Here is a 22,136-nt window from a genome sequence, read left to right as displayed (position 1 = left end):
TGGTTGGCTCGGGTGGGATGAGGGGAGTTCAGGGGCTCGACGGAGACAAGACGGAACATAATATGGCTTTTCGGATCCAATATATGTAAGGTACACTCGGGGCACTGTTGATCTGCTAGTCCATGCACACGTTTGTCTGTGGTAACGCGGACGGCACGTATCTCATGTTGTCATTCCAAGGGTCCACTTGCTCGCGGGGGAGGGCCTCCATTGTATGTATGTACCGTACGTGCGCACCCTTGAAACGGGCCACTCGACCTATATAATATACCTGACAAGGCTGTCGTGCCCCGGCTGCGGCGTCGGGTTGATGCTCACAAGTACGAGGTTCCTTCATCGCTTCCCGGGGCTAAGCCTCCGTTGTGTCTCGCTCGCGCTGCAATGCCCCCCAAATCGGAGTGCTAGGGAAAACTCGAGAGAGTCTTTTAATGTGTTAAAGGACATGAACAAGACAGCCAACTAGAAGAGGGGACCAGCTGATGGGTGTCGAATGATGTAGTGCATGCAGTTGGACAACCGGTGCCAAATGGGGAGGGATTTGGGTGTGTAAGTCAGGTGGTGACCAGAGACCCTAACCCTGGAGAGCCCCCTGGCTAGCCCCGATGTAGCCCCTAACTTGCCCCGCCATGGGCGCCCCTGCTCCCCAGCGCCGCCGCGCCAAGCCAACCGCCGCGAACCGCTGGACTTCGAGGGGGCCTGTCGGGATGGTCCGTTTGTTTCAACTTCTATTTTTCTTCTTTTTTTGGCAGCCATAAAGAACCGCCAAACAGCATCGTCAGTCGCGCTCATCTTTTGTTTTTCCTTCCTTTTTATTTTTTCCGTTTGTTATGCTTCGCAACCCCGATGCGGTCACTTCGATGACGCGCCTGTCCGCCACCGCGCTGCTTCGCCGTGGCCTGCGCGTGCTGGTCCCGCTGTCCGCGTTGCTGACTGTGTATCTGTACCTATATCCGGTCTTCAAGTCGTGCGCATTCCCGCTTCCGCCGTCGTCGCTGCTGCCTGAGAACCAGGGTTCAGCCTTCCTCGAGACGGCCAAGGTGCATTGGCACTCTGTTGCCGGCACTGGTGCGAACGCGACCGTGTTCGTCCCCTCGCACCCGCCAGCGCCATTTCGCTTGCTCGCCCTCGGCGACCCGCAGCTCGAGGGCGACACCTCGATTCCGACCGACTACCTTGGCGTCTTCCCGCACCTGACGAGCCTGTTGCGCCATGTGACGTTCCGGTCGAGCGACTTGTCCCTGCGGCACCGCATACGCCTGAGCCTCCACGACATCATCGACATCTTCCTCGAGGATACCTTCGACGCTCTCGAGTCGCTGCGCAAGCGTATCGACCTCTTCGGCAACGACTTCTACCTTGCCCACATCTACCGCACCGTGCATTGGTGGACACGCCCGACGCACGTCGCTGTGCTGGGCGACCTGGTCGGCAGCCAATGGCTCGATGAAGACGAGTTCTACCGCCGCGCCGACCGCTACTGGAAGCGCGTGTTCCGCGGTGCCGAGCGCGTGCCGGACGATCTAGCTGCGTACCCGGCCGACGAGTACGACCTGGCAGGCAATCTCGGGGGCGGCCCCTTCAACGAGTCGACCGCTTGGACCCGCCGCATCGTCAACGTGGCCGGCAACCACGACATCGGCTACGCCGGCGACATCACTGAGGAGAGGGTCGAGAGGTTCGAGCGCGCATTCGGCAAACTCAACTACGAGCTCCGCTTCGAATTGCCCCTCACAAATTCCACGCTGGCCGAGACCGTCTTCGAAGCCGACGGCACTTCGGACCGCCTAGTCCCCGAGCTGCGCATCGTCGTGCTCAACGACATGAACCTCGACACGCCCGCGGCCTCCACCGCCCTGCAGGATGACACCTACGCCTTCATCAACAGCGTCATCAACACAGCCGCAGCCGTCGAGTTCAAAGGCCACTTCACCCTTATTCTGACCCACGTGCCACTGTACAAGCCTGAGGGCGTCTGCGTCGACGACCCCTTCTTCGACTTTCACGAGCACGACGGCAGCCTCAAGGAGCAGAACCAGCTCAGCGGCGCCGCCAGCAAGGGCTTCCTCGAGGGCATCCTGGGCATGTCGGGCAACACCAAGGCCCCCGGCCGTGGCCGGGGCCGGCGCGGCATCATTCTCAACGGCCACGACCACGAGGGCTGCGATACGTGGCACTACATCAACCAGTCGGTCGCGGACGCGGAGCAGCGGCAGTGGGAGGTGAAGCGCTGGCGGCAGGCAGTTGGGGCCGGCATCGTCGGCCGCGACGAGCTGCCCGGCGTCAGGGAGATCACGGTCCGCAGCATGATGGGCGACTTTGGCGGCAACGCGGGCCTTCTGAGCGTCTGGTTCGACGAGGCCAGCTGGGAGTGGAAGGCCGAGTATGCCACGTGCCCGCTCGGGAAGCAGCACCTGTGGTGGGTCGTGCACATCCTGGATCTCGTTGTGGTTGTCGGCATCTTGCTACTTGTCTTCACCGCGGTGCTGTCGGTTGCTGGCATTGATGTGGACAAGGCTGTGGAGGAGTCAATATTGCGGCTTTGCACGCTGCAGAGGAAGGTTGCCCAACCTTCCACGTCAGTAAGAGGGAGCGCACCGCCCAAGGACGGTGGCTCCGGATCATAATGGGGCTGTCTGTTGTAACAAGTATGTAACGCTATCCGTATCTTCCAGGCGCATGTACACAAAATATGCCCATAGTTCCACACTGCCGCTTCCACGACTTGTTCTCCTTCGGCTTCGCAGCCACACACGGAATTCCCGGCTCAGAAGACAAGACTCATTTTCCCAGGCGGGCAGCCAGGCGGCTTATCAAGACCCCTGGGAAGCTTCAAATACCTCGGGCTATTACAGAGTGCAAGCTTGAACGGCTGGGCCCAATCACCAGCCACGAACTTCCACCTTCAGCCTCCAGCCTGGACATGCTGGACACGCAAAAACAACCGGAACTAACCTGTCCTCACAACAAAACACAAGACACAAGAATAAGTGAGACGCCCGAGAGGCGCCTAGTCTGACGCCTTAACCGCATTCCCTCTTCTTCGTCCCTCTTTCCCACCGCCTATCTCCCGAAACCACCAAGGCAACGCCTCCATCACAACTCTATGTCCATTCCATCTGTTCAGCCTCAGTTCCCGACCGAGCCCTTGTCATTCTTGCTCGACGAGACTCAGTGACCCTGCCTAGTGAGACAGAAAAGAGATGGTCAGTTTTTGTCCTCTTCCGGCTGGTCCGGGACGGGGGAAGCTGGTCGTTGGCGAAGAACAAACACGACGGAGCCGGGACCGGCCAAGTAAGAAGAAATCTAGACTTACATATGGCTGTCGCCCATCGCTGCCCGGAGAGAGTCCATCAGTTCCGGCTGAGGCATGGCTTGGTTCTGCGGAGCCTTTCTGGTCTGCTTGTTTTCCTCCTCTCGAGGCGTGCTCTGGTGCGTGTCGCCATTGTGCGGCCAGGCACGCAAGATTGCAACCACTCGCCTGTTCGAGTTCGCAACCATGCTATTGTCCCCGTCATTTAATTTTTCGGTGGCCGGAATGGGATGCAGCTCTCGAACCTGTTGGTGAGGGACACTTGGGAAGGGATCAGAAGAAGCCTGGGACTCGACAGCGTTCTGGGACTCGGTGATGCTGGTCTTCTCATGCGCCGTCGGTGTCTCTCGCATGTTTTCTACCTCGGGTTGATTGCCGACATCGACGTCATTGGCCATGTCGGCCTCGAGATGACTTGAATGCGCCCTCTGGTAAACGAGAGGCATAGGCTGTTGGATGGGTGAGGAATCAGAGCCCTGGCCCTGACTGCTGGAATCAGATTCGGAAATCCTCACGAGGTGCACCGCCCGCTCCGGCATGGATCCGAGGTTCGGTCTGGGCCCCGAATTACTCGGGTTCTTCACCTTGTCGCGCTTCGCTCCCTCATAGACGGAAGCGAGCTTGTCATCCACGCCGCCGGGGTAAAGACCGGGGTGCACAGCGTTCGACCGTTTCTCGTGGACATTGGTGTTGAAGTCGGCATTGCTTAGGTTAGGCATCCCACGATTGGCGCATTCCTCGGCCAAGGAGCCTCGGAGAATGGGACGGCCATTGACAGTGATGACCACAAAGGCAATGGCCGACAGGACGTGTCTGAGATGCATTTTCGGCGTAGATAGGTAGGCAGTCCCAGGAGAGCAAGTCGGCAACCTTCGACGCTGGGCGTCGAAGACTGTCACAAGCCGTCGAGAGAAGACGGAGTGGGTACAGAAGTGATTGTGAACAGCAGGAGGCCAAGGGAGAGAGGGAAGGCGAATTATACAACAGGCCCAAGACCGCAACAACACATCTGCCGACGTTCAGGAGTATGGCCAGGTTCCTTTTGAGCCATCGGTGATTAGAATGGGACAGGAGTAAGTTTGCTCTGTCGCCAGCCGTGCGCAACCCGCCTTCCGTCGCCACGCCATTGACGGCTCGGATAAGGACAACACAGCGTGTTCTTGGAAAGTCAGGCCGATATTTGGCCATCCGTGAATAGACATCCACGCAGTGGCCAGGACAAATTGCTCCGGAAGGTTCAAAATACAACGACTCTGGCGATTTGAGGGCTATCCGCATGCCCCAGTCTGCCGCATGAAGCGTCACTGATGCGTCCACGGCGTACTTGTCCCAGTGGTGACATCCGCGAGGGTTCGTGCAGCATACGGAAGCCAGCAAGACACTGACAAACCGATATCAAACTCCGGGTTGCCATTAGTCGCGTGTCATCAGCATCCTGCTCGTCCCCTCCCCCTTGTCTTCTGTGGAGCCCCAAGCCTGATGATACGGCGACAGCTTTTCAGACGTCTCACGGAGGGGGGGGGGCCCGGAAGGCAAGTCACAGCATATGTACGTAGGCAATACTTCATGCTCGGTGGTACTGTTATTCAAGTCTTCAAGAATGCTGCGATGCAACACATTGGTAGCAGGGTTCACGGGGTTAGGTACCTTGGAAAGGGTACCTGGTGAGGCCTTGGCGCAGGAACGCAAGTTTGGTTGCTAGGTTTGTCACCTTGTGAGCCCGGCAGCTCTATCTTGTGTGCTTGTGCATCGCTTGATCCCGTTACTCGGCTGCCCGTTGGTCGACAACCAGATGCCGTTCACCGGGCAAGATAACCTGCCGCAGAACGGGAGGTCATAGTCCAAAGAACGCCTTTTCTCTATATCCGGTGTACATTCCAGCTTCGTATATGAGGTATCTGGTACAGGGCTGGGAGACCTCGCTCCCGAGAAATTATTTGCGTTCTTGGGTGACACGCCCGTCATGCAACACGCCGACCTCTTCGTACAGAACGGATTGCTCCCCGCCGGCAGCCTGGCAGCTAGCTACAACGCCCGCTGCCGCGAAGAAAAGAAACGCAAGGGTGGGGTCTCGCAGGTGATAATACATGGTATGGTTGGGTGGAAGGGAAGAGTGGTTAGGCGGCGCGCCACTAGCTGCGCTTGGTCTCTCCCTCCTTCTGCTGCTCGCTCGACGGCGTGAACCAGCCGAAGAAGGAAGACTTCATGCTCTTCATGGCCTCCTTTTGGGCCTTCTCCATGGCCTCTTGCTCCTCCTTCAGCCACTTCTCGCCGTTCTTGCGGATCTCTTCCTCCAGCATCAGATAATTCCGGATGCCCCGCTCGCGGGCGATGTCCTGCAGCATCTTGCCCTTGGCAAAGGCCTCTTGGGGGTTCTCTTCGCCCTCAGGAGCAACCATGAGGCTCATGTTGCTCGGCTTGAGTCCGAGATGGCTGCTGAGCCAGCTCATGCCTCCTCCGCGGGAGGACTTGGCCTGGAGGCGCTTGTTGTGCTCGGCCCGGGCCAGTGCCTCTCTCCGGGCAAACTCGGTGGGAATGTGCGTGCCTTCGAACGACTTGATGACCTTGCGCACGTCGTTGTACTGCATCGTGTGGATGAACTCGAGGAAAGGGACCAGCGACACGAGCTCCTTGTCCTTAGGGTCACCGGTCCAGGGCGGTAGAATGATGGCGTTTTCTGGCTGCTCGCGCACATGCTTGGGGTTGGTGTCGATAATGATCACCTTTGACAAGTCGCGGTTGAGATAGGACAGATCCTGACGTGGGCCAGTGTTAGCATTCGGAAACCTGCCGCCGCGGCGGTCCACAGGGCAGCGCTGAGGTAGTTGGTGGCCATACCTTAACGACTTCCCCGTCCTTGTACTTGGTGGCTTCCCGGTAGAGGGGCCACATGATGAAACGGAAGGGGTCGAGCTTGCGCACCAGCGGCTCGGCCGTGGCGAAGGGGACCGTGGTGAAGAGGACGATCTCGTAGTATTGGCTGAGGTAGTGCAAGAAGTAGTCCACGCCGGGGCGTTTCGCCACCCGCCAGCCGTGCTCTCGGCTCCACTCGCTGTGCACCAGCATGTCCTCCAGACTGATGCACAGGGTGTACGGGCGCTCAAACGAGGGGTCGGGGTCGGGCAGCAGCTTCTCAAAGGCCGGTTCTTGGTAGTAGGTCACGGTATCGCCCATGCGGGCCATGGCGCGCTTCCACCAGAGGCCAATGCTCCAACCGTTGGGCACCTCGGGGTTCTTGGCGAGCTCCTTCTCGTCCCAGTTCCTGCCCAGGTAGGCGACGCCGACGACGGCGGACACGCCGGCGAAGACGAAGGCCCACATGGCCCACTTCTGCCGCCGCCGCTCCGTCGACGAGATGTAAGCGGAGGCAGGCAGCTCGCCCTTGGGCCGGCCTCCGCCGCCGCCAGCTCTCCCGCTACCCCCACCCTCGACGGCGGCCAAGGCAGCCCGGTTGGTTGCCCCGCTGGTTTCGTACTCGAGCGTGGACGGGATGCCTTGCGTCAGGTCGGGAAGCTTAGAAAGGTCGGGCATCGGTTCGGGGGCTTGTTCCTGTGGCGCGTCAGGTCCGGCTGCCGGTTCTTTCGGGGGTTCCGGCACGGGCTTTGACGCTGACGGAGACGCGGACGGGGACGGAGAAGTCGAGGCGGAGCTGCTGGGTGGTGGTGGAGACGATTTTTGCGCGGGCGCGTTGTGAGGTCTGGCGAATCGCGATTGCGCTGGTTTGTTGTCTTTTGACATGCTTCGATGCCAGATGGGAGGTAAGATCCGGGGCCGAATGGCAGAAGGGGCCGCGAGCGTTGCTGCTCGCAGGCTCGCCGCCGGGCGCGCGGCAGCCCGCGACAGCATCATGGCTCGTGTTTGGGTTCAGCGCGCGGCGTGCGCTGCGTTGGGGGCTCTCCAGGCGATGCGGAACCAAAAAAAAAGGAAGGCCCAAAAGTACCCTCGCGTCACTGTTGTTGTTGCTGCTGTTTCGCCGTCGTTGTTGACGAGCTCTTCGCCTGACGAAGACGCTGGATCGCAAAAATCCAACCGATCAGCTCGTCCTCCATGACCCCCGGCAAGTGGAATTTTCCGCCGACAGGGCCTGCACGGTCCAGCTGTGTGGATGTGAGCAGGTCCCACTAGCCAAATGTGGTCGGAATTCGATGTGGAACCACATTTCGCATCTCGTCATGCATCCTTGTCCCGCTCTTGCCTCGATTGGACTGGTGGTATGAGTGCTCACGTGCCGCACTGGCTAAGTCGCTTGGCCGACTCCGTTGGGGTTCGTGAGTTAGCGGCAATGACCACGGCCCGGTGCGCCCCGCGCCTCAATGGCTCTCGCTGAGAGTCGCATGCCTCGAATCCGACCCCAACCGACCTCCCCCAATTGTTCCCGTCTGCCCCTCGACCTGCCCCAATTTTGCCGGTTCTTCCATTTCTTCCACGTCACCGCATTCACCGCATTCGAGCTTCCATGACCAACGTCTCCGCATCCGCCTTCGCTGCCGCCAAACCGCCCGTTCTTTCCACTTCGGATCTGCCAGCCATGGCTGCGGCGAGTGCATTCTAGAGGGTGGTCCGCTTGTCGTGTATCTCTGCCCGCCATGGGACCACCCTCCCGAGCTCTACCTCTTCGCCAGCTCGAGTATCCCGAGTGTGCCTGCATACCACTGCGCTGGTTTTCCGCTTCGCCTTGCCTCATCAGGCTTGACTGAACTCGCTTCGGTACGCTCCTGGCCCCCCCTAACAAGCCAGCATTCGTGCCCCATTCACTCAGGTTGTTAGTTAACGTACTGTTGGGGCAGGCCCCTACCGTGCGGTCAACTACTCCTGTATCTCTCCCCAACAGCGCGCAAAATGCCTGCCAGTCGCACCCGGCGGAGCGCGTCCAGGGCCGTCGGGGAGCCTTCCCTTCCGACACCCGTCCACTCGAGCCATACGACCCCTCTCAGCTCTGCCTACCCATCGACGTACGCTTCCGAGGCCGAAAACGACGCCGGAGATGAGGTATCCATGATCCCCATCCATGCGTTGACGCTCTCCGACTCGGCCGCGGCTCGCCTCGAGGGCCCGGGACCCACGAAACAACAGGCGGCTCGGAAGCCTTTCCGGTTCCTGGACCTGCCGTCGGAGCTGCGCATCGATATATACGCGTTGCACTTCGAAGATTGCGGGCCCGTCATTGACCTAGACTCAGATAACCACAAGCGCATCCACAAGAAGTTGGCCATCCTCCGGACCTGCCGGACAATCTACCACGAGGCCTCGCATGTGTTCTACAGCACCCACACGTTCCGCGTGTTTCCCACGCAACCCGGGCGCTTCTTCAAGACGAAGAAGCCCCTTCTCGCGCGGCTCAACGCTCGCCAGCGTCGGTCGCTGACGTCCCTGGAGCTGCGTCTCGGTCCGGGCTGGAATGCGCCGCCGCGTGGCTGGGTCGTCAACCAGGCCCTCGGGCTTGCCGAGTGTGTCAACGTGCGCAAACTGACCGTCTTCGTCGAGTTCGATCCGAGCCACGGCTACTTCAAGGGCTTCCGTAAGGCCGATGGGTTCTACGAGACCTTCTCGAGAAACCTGCTTGACGATGTCTTGGGCGAGATGCCTTTCCTCGACCGTGTTCATTTCGACGCTTGGAGCAGCGTCAAGAAGGCCGGCGCCTTGATGCAGGGGCTTTTCGAGGTTGCCCGCGCTCGGGGTAGGAAGATCTGCTGGGGTCCGGAGAGGAACTGGACGGATTCCGACGACGCTGACGCGCCTCCGCACGCGGAGAGTGCGATTGTTTCTCTGGGCAGCTCGGAACAACATCTGGTTTATTGACCGCAGCAAGCGCGCTGGCGGCAGTTGAAGTGTATGATTCCTACGTATACACTGTATATACGAAATAGCTAGCCGTACTTTCTTAGTCTGACACACCGCTCAATGCCCGAACAATCTCTGCTGCTTCGTTCCTGGTCGCCTCCACGATTTCTCCAGCCGCCACTACACTTCTGATGAGCCCGACGTTAGCCCCAGCGTACGTGGCCGTCCGGCCTTGCGGACCCCATGCTGCGTCTCCCTTGCCGACTGCCTCGTCGTGGCGTTTTTTCAGCTCCTCGAACGGGACCCCAGCTTGCTGCTCCACCCAGCTTTGGTTGATGATGGTGCGCGGGCTGAACTGCTCAGGCCAGCCGAAGGTCCCGCGCAGGTGGTTATACAGATGAGTCCGGAGCGTGTTTGCGCCGCCGTTCGAGGCCCTGACCACTTCGTCCTGGTACCCCTTCTTGATGCGCGCCTCCCGCGAGGCCAGGAAGCGAGTGCCCATGGCCACGCCGGCCGCGCCGACTCCCAGCGCGGCCACCACGCCCCGCCCGTCGGCGACGCCGCCCGCCGCAATCAGCGGGATGCCGGAGCCGCGCGTGGCGTCGGCAATCTCGGGCAGCAGCGTGATGAACCCGACGCCGTCCGTTGCTCGGCCGTGCCCGCCTGCCTCGGCGCCCTGTACGACCAGCACGTCCGGGGGCGAGGCGCTCCGCACGGCGTCGAGCGCCTCCTGCAGCGTGCCGATCTGGAGCCACACCTTCGTCTCCGGGGACGCCTCGCGCAGCCGCCTCGTCCACGCGTCGACGTCTGGCTGGCCGTTCCGCGGCGCGAACAGCCACACGGCCGCCGGCCGGTGCTGCGAGACCGCCGCGGCCGACACGTCGAGGTCGCCGTTCCAGATCTGGAAGCCGACGCCCACCGGAAGCACCGAGCCGGGCTGCTGCAGCTGCGGGATTCCGGAAGCCGCAATTAGGTCTTTTGCCGCCTCCAAGTCGACCGCTGTAGTCTCTGGCTTCAAGCCGGGCCCGATGAAGCCGATCCCGCCGGCACGGGACACGGCGACGGCCAGCTCCGGGCCCGCCATGACGCGCATCGGCGCGCCCACGATGAGCGGGGCCCTGGTCCACGGATAAGCCGCGGCGAGCCGCTCCCGGAACCCCACGGACTGCAATTTGTCTTGCATGATGCTGGCCCCTTTTGCGTGGTTGACGATGTTTCTGCGCTGCACGAGCGATGCCGAGGACGGATTCTCCGCGGTCGGCGTTGATGTGAGAGTGATGCTGGTGATGCTTCGGAAGAGGAAGCAGGGATGACTCAACGCGGAGTTCCCTGCTTTCCGCTGGCCCGGGCCTCGGTTGACGACAGCGAACGGGGATCCGGTCGTTGGCGCATGTGTCAACACAGAACGGCGGCAGCTCCCGAAAGCCGAGGTCAAGCGCCGATGAGCCATGTTGATCGAGTGCGGTGTGCGGCAGGAATTGTTGCATAGAGTTTAAATGAGGGATCGGAAACGGTCCCAAACCCATGTAATGCCGCCACAGGCGCCGCATTATGTAAGGTGCTTTTTAAGAGTGATTTTCCAGGAGCAGGAAGGAAAGCTTGCTGCGGCATCCCAAGTCCTTTAACGAAGGCATTGATGTTGACTTCCATATTCATGGATCTAGTGTTAGTCTGAATGACGACTTCCCCAAGGGTAACAAGTTTGCTGCAATGGTTGGCAAGTAGTACTGCGCCGTAGGCTTGGACTTGTTCAGGCAAGCAAACGACGGGATCACGATCAGAATTTGCTTCGCGCGTGGGTGAGGGGATGAATCCATGAAATAAGCAGATTTCAGCTCTGTGCTGCAGGGTGTGTGAGGGAGAGCACTGAAGTAAGTACAGGGTGAAGGGGGGCAGGCCAAGTACGTGACCCGACTACAGATTGCGCGGTGGAAGTGCGTTGTTTGTTCTAAGATAGGAGTGTTATGCATCCCCATCTCTTCCTCGTCGACGCATGGATGGGGGAGCATCTGACAGTTGCTTAGTCGACGATTCAATTCGTCGGCTCAACTGTCCTCATGGCATGGTAGATAGGCACTCAGATACAACTGACCATTCCGCCTGCAATCATCCTCAAAGCCTCCGGTTTGCGCTCCGCTCCATGATTACTGTGGATTGCTAAGGGCTGCGGAAGAGACAAATGGGTATTGATTCTGGTGTAATGAGGTGGGGTTAGAATTCAAACGTCTATCTTGACAGCGATCTTTCTGCTTGCCACGAAGTCTAAGTGGCGCCGGACTAACTGCTTCATGCTGTCGCATCGTGCTAGTTCGCTTTCCCTCCCGAGCTCTGTCCGTAGAGCTGCAGACTCCTTCACCAGGACGGCCTCGGCCATGCGGAATGCCGGGACAAAGCACAGCGGGGTCATGTCGAATATCTCGCTCCGGGAGCTATACGGAACGGCGTTCAACACCGCCTCGGCATGAACCATCAACGCCTCCCGATGTTGTTGCAATAACCTGTCCCGGTCGACCCCAGCTTGCTGCTCGATAAGGTCGCACATCAGAAGTCGGAGGGTCATGGCAGCTGTCCGGCAGAGACAAGAGAGGTTGTATTTCAGCCGTTGGTCATCAAGGTCGTCCCCGTCGGGGGAGGGAAGAGTACTCCCGCTGCTGACCGACGGGCAACTTGCCGTCAGGGCGACGCTGGCTGGGCCAGATTGATGTCGAGGTGGTTCGGGTAGAAATAGCTCAAGCTCTGCCTGTAAACGGGCCAAAACCGTTTCAAGTCGCTGCAGAATCCCGAAGCTTTCGCTCAGTGCGGACTGGGCGTTGGCCAGGCAACCAGGATCCCGGCCACTGGCAGCTCCTTCTCTATCACGTAGTTCTGCGAAGTCCGTCGTCAGGTTCGATATGGTGACTAGCTCGTCGACAAGGTAGTCGATATAGTGCCTGGGGCTAACCGCTTCGGTCGATTGGATGATAGTTAGGACCCCAGAGGCCGGAGAGCTGGGCCAGAGGCCTCGAAAACCCTGCCAGTCTTCCCGCGAGAGAAAAGTGCGGCGCTTAGATGAGATTGATTCGAGCAACTAATGCGGTTGGCTGTGAGATAACTCCAGTCGTTAGCCGACCGGGAAAATGGTGCTTACGATGATCATGCGTAGAGGAGTTATCAGTTGGAGAGCGCTGGGAGAGCGGAAACCTTGTGGTCCCCGCCCTTCGAGTACAGCGGCCAGACCCCTGGCGTGTTTCTGCCAAGTCGTGCCATTCGGATGCACGGCAAGCTTCCCCTTCGCGTCAGCGCTTACAACAGGTCATGGTGTCAGGAGCGGGCGAGCCGTTGGTTAGTGTCCACTCACCTCCCAGAACGTCAAGAAGAGACATGAGAATACGAGATGCATCCACTCATCCTCCTCCAAGGAAGCAAGGCCAATGGATTGAACTTCATCTAGCTTCCAAGATAACGACCTGAGTGAGCGAGCGTACGAACGGATGCTTTCGCGGATGAGTGAGTCTAAGCCATGTACCCTGCCGAAGTAAGCCATGGCAAGCGCTTCAGCCGCATCGATCACTGGATGGGAGCGAATGATGTCGGGCTCGTTGTCACCAGGCCAAGGCCGGTCAAGAAGAAGCTGGCCAAAATATCGGTGGCAGTTCTGAATGAAAACGCGGGCCGGTCGAGGCGGATTTGGGGAAAACTGGGACAAGAAAAAAGAAACGTAGATTGCCATAGGCTCGCCTGCAAGCGGCCTCGACAGGGCAAGGCTGCTAGTGTTCACGTTTCGGTAGTCTTCGTGTACCGGAAGCATGTCTTTCTGGGGCAGCTGTCTTGATGCCGGCGGCATGCGAGGAGGAGTCCCTCGGCCTTCGGCGCAGCTGCGACGCCGGCACTGGGAGGCCACTCCCGGTGCTCTCCAGCCGTCGGACATAAAGACGAAGTCGGCCCTCCGGTATCCGCGACATTGCTGTTTGCGGCCTTCGCAGGCCCTGCAGGTGGGCCGCCTACCGTCTGCAAGCGAGCATCAGCGCAGTGGTCAGCGCTGACTGGTGTGCAGGAGCAAGAGGAGAAGGGGAGGAGACAGTAGGGGTCGACTTATTCCGTACCGCAACGCGTTTTGCGAGACACGCAATTGATACAGCCCCTGGACCGTGGCACGGAGGGTAAGGATCCCTCCCTGGCGCGACGGTCCATCTGATGATATGATTTCGTCCTCGATATTGGACCGTCGACCTTCGATCTTGTACCTTTTCGGAAGGCAGCGCGACAGTTCTGGTGGCCCGCCCTGGGCCTGGCCGGTCCAAAGCCGCTGGACAGGCTTCGAAGGGAAAACCGCCCCTGAGCCGGGAAAATTCATCAACCAGAGTGGTTGTGGTCATGGCTCTTATCCAATGCGTCGAGGGCGTCATTTGGTGCTTCCGCCGGCCTCCCCACATACACCTCCCTTGCAGAGTGCCCGCGCTAAACTCTTTTCAGAAGGCTCTGCGAACCCTGTCACTGATCGAAACCACCAGGATGGCATCAAGTTTTGATTGGATTGTTCGGCCACAAAGAGCCCCCGAGAATGGCACGAGCCGCATGCCACCCTGTTTACACGAGTAGTATGCACTAGTACCTCCCTTCGAACGCCGAAATGAACAGGCTGGTGTATTTAAGGAGGAAGGGTCAACCTCGGAGCAGACCTGCTTGAGATCATGCATCTTTCCTTTCCTGCATCGATGTTGACCATTGACCAGCCGTCGACGTCCAATCCTGTCTACGGATGGCTATCTCGACACCAGTACAGGCCATGACTTCTCTCGAGACCAAGTTGGCACCCGCCGAAGCCGAAGACGATATCCGCAGTCAGACTCTTCAGGGGAATACCGGAGAGGCGGACGGAGAGAAACATGAAAGCCACAAAGAGGGAGACGCTGAGGCCCAGCATCCATCAACGACTGGCCTGGTGCTTATCGCGGCTGGCCTCTGTCTTTCCGTCTTTCTCGTGTCTCTGGTGAGTACCTCCTCTTGTTTAAGCAGCCGCCGGCTGGTTCCTCAGTAGATGACCTATTGTGCCAGGGCCGGTGTTAATCAAATTCTCTACACCAGGACCAAACCATCGTTTCCAATGCCATACCGAAGATAACCGACGAATTTGGAAGCACCGGAGACATTGGCTGGTATGGGAGTGGTAAGAGACAGCGAACCAACCCCTCCGGTCTGAGGGCATGTTGCTGATATATCCTCCCTCAGCTTTTCTTTTGGCCGTAGCTGCCTTCCAGCTCTTCTATGGAAAGGCATACTCCTTCTTCTCCATCAAAATCATCTTCATGCTTGCCATCGGCCTCTTCGAGCTCGGCTCCCTCGTCTGCGCGCTAGCACCCACCAGCCCCGCTCTCATCGTCGGACGCGCCATCGCGGGACTCGGAGCGGCAGGCATCATGCCCGGCGCCATCATCATCATTTCCCACTCGGTGCCGTTGCGCAGAAGGCCCATCTTTCTCGGTTCTATGGGCGGCATGTTCGGCATCGCGTCTGTCTGCGGGCCCCTGCTCGGCGGCGTCTTCACAGACCGCCTGACGTGGCGATGGTGCTTCTACATCAACTTGCCCTTCGGCGGCTTCGCCGCCCTGACGATCCTGCTCTTCTTCAAACCACCCGACCGGCCGGTTTTGGCGCAGATGTCGATCCTCGACCGAGTCAAGAAGATTGACTGGCTTGGCCTACTCGTCTTCATCCCGTCCATCGTCAGCCTCCTGTTGGCGCTGCAGTGGGGTGGCGTTACATACCCTTGGAAAAATGGCCGGATCATCGGCCTGTTCGTGGTCTTCGGCGTGACGGCCATTGCCTTTGGCATTGTGCAGTTCTGGAGGAAAGACGATGCCATCATCCCGCCACGCATCATCACCCAGCGGAGTGTCGCCGCCGGTGTGTGGTACGCCCTCTTCAATGCCGCAGGGTTCATGATCGTTGTCTACTACACACCAATTTGGCATCAGGTGATTGGGCATGTCAGCGCTGTGGATTCGGGTGTGCGCCTGCTTCCCGTCTTGATCGGTTTAGTCATCACGGTGATGCTGTCTGGAGCCCTGGTTTCCGTGTTTGGGTATTGTACGCTACATCCCATCCTGAGTCCTCCCCCCCCGCCCCCCCCTCTTCCTTCTCTCCCCCCTCTTCTTTTCCCCAAATTCCCTTGCCACTTGGAAAAGAACTAATCAAATTTCTCCTAGATACACCATTCATGATACTGGCATCCATTCTCGCTCCTATTGGAGAGGGCTTAATGTTTACCTGGACCGTCGACACCACATTCGGCCAGTGGTTCGGCTATGAAGCCCTCACTGGGCTCGCCGTTGGGATGGGCATGCAGCAGCCCTTGGTGGCTGTTCAGACCGTCCTTCCCATTGATGATGTTCCCGTCGCCACGTCGGCTGTGGCTTTCGCTCAGACCCTTGGGGGCGCCATCTTCATCGCAATTGCGCAGGTCGTCTTCCAGAATGTTCTCATCGCAAATCTCCCGGCCGGCAATTACGACCGCTCTGGCCTTCTCACCGCCGGCGTGACCGACATCATCACCAAAGTTCCGCCGCAACTGTTGCCGTCCATCCTGGTTGCTTTCAACGAGGCATTGACACATGTGTACATTGTCAGCATCTGCATGTCAGCACTCACCATTGTGGGCAGCTTGGCGATGGAATGGAGGAGTGTGAAGAAGAAGACCAGCTCCGGGGCGAGCAAAGAGCCCGCTGGGGGACAAGCGTAGCTCGGTCTATCCGCCTGCATTCTGCTTGCCTTGCGTCCTGGGTGTCTGTGTAGAGAGGGGTGGAAAGTTACCTAATTCTATATACTATTTCAGAATTGCTTGTGCAGTCAATATAGTCTCGGGAGCGTATTGGGGTTGCGGCGCAGTGAATACCCCTCAACCGCGTTGAGCCCACTCTCCGCCTTGCCTGTCAAATTCCTGGCCCGGGAATGATCGTTCGAGAGCGACTACAGATCCGAGCTCACTGTTCTCGAGACTTGAGCACATCGTCTTGAGATCCTCTGTCAGAAAAACCACTATAACTCACAAGCCCAAGCTTTAACAAGCCATGCCTTAAGTAGAACTCCAGACCGACATGAGTACTTCGACTCCAGGGCTGTTCTGGAGAATGCCTAGACCCTTAGCCTGCACGCATGACGGAGGCTCGGTGACAACCTCATCTTGGAGGAAAGAGCTCGGAGGTCGAAATCATTAGGAATTTGGCAGGCAAGAATGATATCATAACCTTGGGCTTCGGGTCACGCCACTGTGGAGCCGGGGGATACTGTTAAGAAGGAGCGGTGGAAGCAGAGGCCATTTATTAGGCGGCTCAGGCATTGAAGCATCGATCCCTCAAACATCCACCAACCCATCCATCTGCACATCGTGCTTCTTCCTTCGCAAGGTTTTCTCTCGCTTCAAATTAATTCCACACTGTGCTCAGCCTGTGCGCAGTCCCTGACATGGACGCCGACTTTTGCGGCCAAATCCGCGCCGCTGTGGCGGCCGACCGAGAGACGGTGCGTCGCCTCATTTGCGACATTCCTCCCGCCGCCGAACCTGTCGGGGATTACGTCACAGATCTCCAAGAGCGTTGCCGACTTTTCGACGAGTTGCGCCAGCTTTATCAGCAGCATGGCCGATCGCCACCAAATGCGGCAACATTGGGCTTTGTCATGGTTGCGCCCATCTCAGAAGTTCGTTCGCAGATATCTACTTTGCAGACGATGCCACACCTCTTTGTCTTGGGCGGTCTGGTCTTGGAGGCCCCACTGGCAATGGCTGCCTGTACGTTTCTTCTATCACCTCGCCCAACTTCATCTAACATTCTTAGACATTCCCAAACCCCGCGCTGCTGCTGTTCCTCCATCATCGATACCCATGCCAGCATCCTCAGCGACTTTGAACGAGCCGAACACGCCCACTCCCGCCGATCAGGTGAAAAGGAGTGGCGCCGCAGCGCGCCATGTAGGCAAATCAATTGTATTACGGAACTCCACGTACTAACAAGGGGCAAAGGCTAAAGAACGGGATGGGAATGTTTGTCTCTTCTCCGGAACGAGCGATCCTGCGGCGGCACATATTTTCCCATTTGCGACAAGCGAGAAGAGGCAATTCGCAAGCATCGCTGTATTGCTCCAGGCCTTTTGGGGCGCCGAAAAGGCCAAGGCCTGGTGTAAGCATTTTGAGGATGCGGGCATCACCCAGTCGCCCCAAAACTACCTCTCGCTGAACCACCAGATCCATTTCTGGTTCGACAACGCCCGGTTCGCCCTGAAGCCCCTCCGCCACACGCCCAATGAAGTGGTTGTGCAGTGGCACTGGTTGAAGAGATCCGCCTTGCTCCCACGGACCGAGATCGGCCAGGCCCAAGATGCCTTTTTGGCCCTGGCTGGGTTGAATGACATGACGTGGGGTTTGTGTCTGGCGCATCGAAGGAGCGGCGTACCCATCCAAACCGGACAAACATTCGTCATCCGAGCCGAGAAGCCTGAGGACTTGCCTAGCTTCGAGCTGTTGGAGGTGCAGTGGAATCTGCTACGGGTGGCTGCAATCTGTGGGGCGGCAAATGTCATTGACGCCTCCTACTATGACCTGGACGACGACGAGGTGGCACACCTCGTCGTTTCAGGACGAGATGAGATAGTCACGACTGGGCAAAACGAGGTTGTCACCGAGGCCCCCGAAGGCTCCGAATCAGGCTCACCATCCGAGCAGATCGAGCAGACACTGCCGCACCACCACCAAACCCACGCCGCTAAGGCATTCCGTAACGGCTAGGACACATTGCGAGACTGGGCGATGAAGCGGCGACCGACGCTGGCGACCGAGTCAGTACGCGGTGCCGAGTTGGTGGACGGGGCTAGGTTGGCAGGTGGAGATGAGTCGGTTCGTGAGGCTGAGCCAGGCCAGAGCAAGACTTTGAAGCAGAGATTGAGTAGGGTGGGGAGAAAACTTACCAGGCGGCCGCGGCTTGACGACGTCGTCTGGTAGAAGCTACCTAGGCACCTAGGTAGGTGGTTGTTTGTATGATCGTCGTTTGTACTTTCTAAGAGAATGCATTTTTTTTGCCTTGAATGTTGAGCGTTCGCTCCCTCCGTTTAGGCTCTGTGATCCTTCACTGAACTGCCACAGATATCCACCTTGCAGCTCTCGAGGTTGCAAATCCATCTCTGCAGGAGCTTTTTACTATATTATCGTGGATACAGGGCTGTTGAACGTGCAACAGTTATTGACAAAGCTCACTCACCCCGCTTCCCTTCTCCCGCGCCCTTCCGAATACTCGTCCAACCCAACATACACTCTCAGCCCCTTCTCCTCCATCGTGCATACCATCCCCCCCTGCTCCGGTAAAGCCATCCTCCCAAGCGCAGAGCCTTCTTCTATACACACCTCCTTCGCCTATGGAGACGCCCCAATTCCTCTGTAAAACCACTTCCTTCACACTTAGCCCCTCCTTGTACCGGGGACAGAACTAGATGGAGTGAGAGCCAGTGAAGACCTAGAATTACATTCTTAATTTTCCTTGACTTTGAGAGACTACCGGGAGAGCAGCAGAGAGTAGCTAGTGAACTTGAAATTCGTCTCTATATGATACCGTAGGACACCCCCACCCCTCCAAGGCCCAGCACCTACCAACCTAACTGAACTTCCTTAAAGCAGACAGACCCATGTTTATCCAGCGAAAACAGGTGGACGCGACCAAATCCGAACACCCTATTTACTTCAACAAGACCGTCCTTTCAGCATGCGCAACCGGATCTCCAACAGCGCGAAGCCCCTTCAGACCTTGCTACCACACTGCGGGCAGAACGCTGTTGTGACAACGGCACCGCAGTGGCCGCAGTATCGCATTCCCATTGCCTCTTCCTTTGGACGAGGGGTCGGAGCGGTCGGATAAGGGTTCATGGGAACGGCGGGCGCGACCGGCGCAGCAGCTTGGTAGTCGAGAGGCTGATAGGTGTATGCGACGCTCATTGGCTGGCTCCTGCGCTTCACGCAATAGACGATGAGCAGAATCCAGGCGACCAGCTTGCAGATTGCGCCGATGACCACGCAAGCGATGCCGCCATAGAATTCGCCCTTGTTGGACAGGGTGGTGCACGAGTAGTAGTAGTCGTAGTCAAGACAGTCGTCGTAGGAGCTCGCGGCCCACGCGCCGAGGAGGCCCCCGCCGATGATGAAGAAGACGACAGCGGAGATGAAGAAGGAGATCGGCCACCATTTCGAGAAGTGGCTGCGTGGTGGAACCACAGTGGTTGCTGGCACAGGCTGTGGCATGTACGCCATGTTCTGGGCAGTCGCTGGGTACGACATTATCGAGTCAACGGAAGAGAGATGTCGAAGGTTGAAACTGAGCCACTATGGCATCCAACGAGAGAACAGAGGGGCGAGACCGACGGAAGGAACGAACGGAGAGCAACCAGCAGATGGATGGGCAAGAAGAGGAGGAGACTTGCTCTGTCTTTTTCTCTTCTCTCCATCTCTTCCCGCGCTTCATCTTTTTCACCCCTGTCAGCTGCAGAGACTTTGTTTGACGCCTCCTTTCCCACATTCACGTTAGCGTTCAGCCCATCGGGCTCACTGGGGCTAGGATCTGCATCAGCCTCTTATGCGAATCTGGCTAGGTCGAGAGGTGGACCTTGAGCTTACTGTCGCTGTGGTGCAGCATTGTGCCGGCGGATCCACAGGCGCTGCGGCCTACTGGGTTGATTGGCCTGCGTGTCCCAGCGGCCAAGCTCTGCTGACAAGGATGCGTCGATTCAACTGCGTGCATGCTAACTAAATACGTTCTAGCCAAATGCAACAGGTGCTGTGACGAAGCGTGTCACTGCTCAGAAATCTCGGAATCACTCATCTTCGCACTTGGAACGCTCAGCATGACTCCTCCCCCATCCCTCAGCCAACCTGGCACAGACGTGTGGCGCAGCGGCAAGGGAAATGAGATTATATAACTCCAAACCCTTGTTAGCGTGTGGCTGCGACATTGGTTTTCTGAATGACCAAGTCGATTCTTGTCCGTCAATTCCCAAATTGACCGTTGCAGGCATCCACCAGTGACGACGGAATGCTGAAGAACTCGACACCATGGTGTGATTGCCCTTGCTCTTGTGAGCTCGCACAAACACCCTCTTGCACCCTGAGAACAGCTGGCGTGATATAGCAAAATCTCTCATCCCGGAGCACACCTCAATCATAACAAACACTTCCATCGAGTTGACTACTACTTAGTGAACTCAGCAGCTAACCTCACAGCCACCCTTGGCGCTCGCCAGCCCTACAGTCGGCACGCAGGGGACAGCCAAAGATTTTTGACCTCAACAGGCCGTGGGCACTCCCAGGGACCGCTCTCCGGAACCCTTTCCCTAGAGGTGTTGAAGAGGACGTGGGAGACATTGACGGGCGTTGGCACACGTTGATGAATAACTCCATCACAGTCTCGAGCTTAACTGGTCGGTCGCACACTCAGAGCATCCCCCAGTCCTACGCAATGCTTCGTCTCTTCCCCGTCTTGTCTAACATTTCGAGGAAATCGGGGACGAACTCCTTGGTCACAACCTCAAACCTCTGGTGGTGCCGGCACGGAAGATTTTGGGCAGCCCACGATTTTCGCCTGCTCCTCCATCGCTCTTGGAAACAGACAAACACGCACACACACACACACACACACACACACACACACACACACACACACAAAAAAAAAAAAAAAAAAAAAAAAAAAAGCATCCTTACACTGAAAGTCTCTCATTACGCTGGACGCATGACTTGTTTTCGGTTATGGCTAAAGAGGTCCCGCCAAGACACTAAGAATTACAGGTTGTTACACATCGCCAAGGGGTAAGTGGGGCCGCGACGACTTAGAGCATCAGCGACGAAGACAAACCGCAAATACTCGCAACAACTCGTCGCAATAACTTCACGAAAACTCAACCAAATCGCAAACAGAAAAAAAAAAAAGAACCTGACCCTAGCTATAACCCGCACCCTAACCATAACCCTGACCCTAACCTAACCCTAACCGCGGGGGGCTAGCGCCGCCCCCCGCACCCCCGGCGCACTAACCCGTGGCGATAGTGCAAACCCCGTGGCGATGGTGGCTGCGTACTGACGGTGTAAGACCAGGGCTGGAAATTAGTCTTGGCGGGACCTCTTTAGCCATCAGCCTTGTTTTCCCTTGGGTTCCACAGGCTTGGCGCATTGCCTTGGTCGCCATACCCCATCAACATCGTGCAAAACTGGCGAGCCGCCTGCTCTGTCCCGCGGGTCTCGTAGACGTCCATGAGATAGAGAAAGCCACTTGAACATCTCGGACGCATCTGGCAGCACGCTGATGGCGGGGGCCTCGAGAGATCAAGTGGTCGACCATCTCGGGGAAGTCCGGGGGGGAACTGGAGCGCAAAAATACTCTCACCGCTGCTACCGAATAAATGGACGTCTCGAAGCCCAGAGCGCTTTGATGATGGCGTGGATGCCTCTTGCCCGTTGTGGAGGGCTAAGTTTTCGTTGACCTTGACCTGGTTGGCTGATAACGGATCTGACGCTGGTCGAAGGTGGCGCAAGGAAACCTGCCAGACAAGGTAGCAGTCCTGGGGTTGAATTGCCGCCCGTGGCCGTTTCCGCCCAGGATGAACACAAGACACGGCCCGGTGCCCTGGTACCGTTAGTGCCAGTCACATTATTCGTCGTGAACGATGTTGTTGGTAGAGTTGAATGCCATAAGGAAGCCGGACCTGTCGATCGACAAGCAAAGCCGTGAGGAATGGAGTTGAACCAAGATCGCTCCAATAAGTGACACAGATGCCGGTTACGATACCCAAGGAAAATAGGAAGCGGTCAGAATCTCTGAAAAGGGGGGAAAGATACAGATATTCAACCGTTCTATGCTTGTGGTCAGCGGCGTAGAGGGAACACAAATCGGCGTAAGTCAGGCGGCGCGCCCTTCCGGCTTTCCGGACCCGCGCCCGATCTCGGATCCTCGCAAGCCCAGAAATCCCACGGTCGGTTCCTTCTTATCGCATCTCGCAGTATTCCGTACATGTAAATACCCCAGGTCAATAATGCTTTCAA

General features: G+C 57.8%; 8 protein-coding genes across 8 annotated transcripts; 4 read left to right on the top strand and 4 right to left on the bottom strand.

Annotated features, from left to right (window-relative positions):
• Positions 1-684: 684 nt before the first annotated feature.
• On the top strand, positions 685-2,875 carry THITE_2120530 (uncharacterized protein). Its single transcript, XM_003656086.1, has 2 exons — positions 685-2,645; positions 2,791-2,875. The coding sequence occupies exon 1, from the start codon at positions 858-860 to the stop codon at positions 2,622-2,624; it is 1,767 nt and encodes a 588-aa protein (XP_003656134.1). The 5' UTR covers positions 685-857; the 3' UTR covers positions 2,625-2,645; positions 2,791-2,875.
• Positions 2,876-3,309: 434 nt separating this feature from the next.
• Positions 3,310-4,134, bottom strand: THITE_157646 (uncharacterized protein; the record flags this gene model as incomplete). The annotated part of the gene is made up of 1 exon (XM_003656085.1): positions 3,310-4,134. The coding sequence occupies one exon, from the start codon at positions 4,132-4,134 to the stop codon at positions 3,310-3,312; it is 825 nt and encodes a 274-aa protein (XP_003656133.1).
• Positions 4,135-5,358: 1,224 nt separating this feature from the next.
• Positions 5,359-7,369, bottom strand: THITE_2120529 (uncharacterized protein). Its single transcript, XM_003656084.1, has 2 exons — positions 6,149-7,369; positions 5,359-6,066 (listed from the first exon to the last, which is right to left on the bottom strand). Exons 1-2 carry the CDS (start codon positions 6,839-6,841, stop codon positions 5,443-5,445), a joined length of 1,317 nt encoding a protein of 438 aa, XP_003656132.1. The 5' UTR covers positions 6,842-7,369; the 3' UTR covers positions 5,359-5,442.
• Positions 7,370-7,694: 325 nt separating this feature from the next.
• Positions 7,695-9,237, top strand: THITE_2080974 (uncharacterized protein). Its single transcript, XM_003656083.1, has 2 exons — positions 7,695-8,017; positions 8,098-9,237. The coding sequence occupies exon 2, from the start codon at positions 8,150-8,152 to the stop codon at positions 9,107-9,109; it is 960 nt and encodes a 319-aa protein (XP_003656131.1). The 5' UTR covers positions 7,695-8,017; positions 8,098-8,149; the 3' UTR covers positions 9,110-9,237.
• On the bottom strand, positions 9,192-11,651 carry THITE_2091299 (uncharacterized protein; the record flags this gene model as incomplete). The annotated part of the gene is made up of 2 exons (XM_003656082.1): positions 9,192-10,380; positions 11,440-11,651. 2 exons carry the CDS (start codon positions 11,649-11,651, stop codon positions 9,192-9,194), a joined length of 1,401 nt encoding a protein of 466 aa, XP_003656130.1.
• A 1,926-nt stretch (positions 11,652-13,577) lies between these two features.
• THITE_2120518 (uncharacterized protein) lies at positions 13,578-16,164 on the top strand. The gene is made up of 4 exons (XM_003656081.1): positions 13,578-14,060; positions 14,156-14,237; positions 14,300-15,157; positions 15,277-16,164. Exons 1-4 carry the CDS (start codon positions 13,830-13,832, stop codon positions 15,807-15,809), a joined length of 1,704 nt encoding a protein of 567 aa, XP_003656129.1. The 5' UTR covers positions 13,578-13,829; the 3' UTR covers positions 15,810-16,164.
• Positions 16,165-16,410: 246 nt separating this feature from the next.
• THITE_2120514 (uncharacterized protein) lies at positions 16,411-17,963 on the top strand. Its single transcript, XM_003656080.1, has 3 exons — positions 16,411-16,856; positions 16,903-17,036; positions 17,088-17,963. Exons 1-3 carry the CDS (start codon positions 16,532-16,534, stop codon positions 17,847-17,849), a joined length of 1,221 nt encoding a protein of 406 aa, XP_003656128.1. The 5' UTR covers positions 16,411-16,531; the 3' UTR covers positions 17,850-17,963.
• Positions 17,964-18,545: 582 nt separating this feature from the next.
• THITE_2120513 (uncharacterized protein) lies at positions 18,546-19,634 on the bottom strand. The gene has a single exon (XM_003656079.1). It carries the CDS (start codon positions 19,383-19,385, stop codon positions 18,852-18,854), a length of 534 nt encoding a protein of 177 aa, XP_003656127.1. The 5' UTR covers positions 19,386-19,634; the 3' UTR covers positions 18,546-18,851.
• Between the last annotated feature and the right edge of the window lie 2,502 nt (positions 19,635-22,136).

The sequence above is a fragment of the Thermothielavioides terrestris genome, chromosome 5 (assembly GCF_000226115.1).
Source record: "Thermothielavioides terrestris NRRL 8126 chromosome 5, complete sequence".
Taxonomy (NCBI): Eukaryota; Fungi; Ascomycota; class Sordariomycetes; order Sordariales; family Chaetomiaceae; genus Thermothielavioides; species Thermothielavioides terrestris.
The sequence above is the reverse complement of the archived record's forward strand: the minus strand, read 5'-3'. Positions and strand labels throughout refer to the sequence as shown.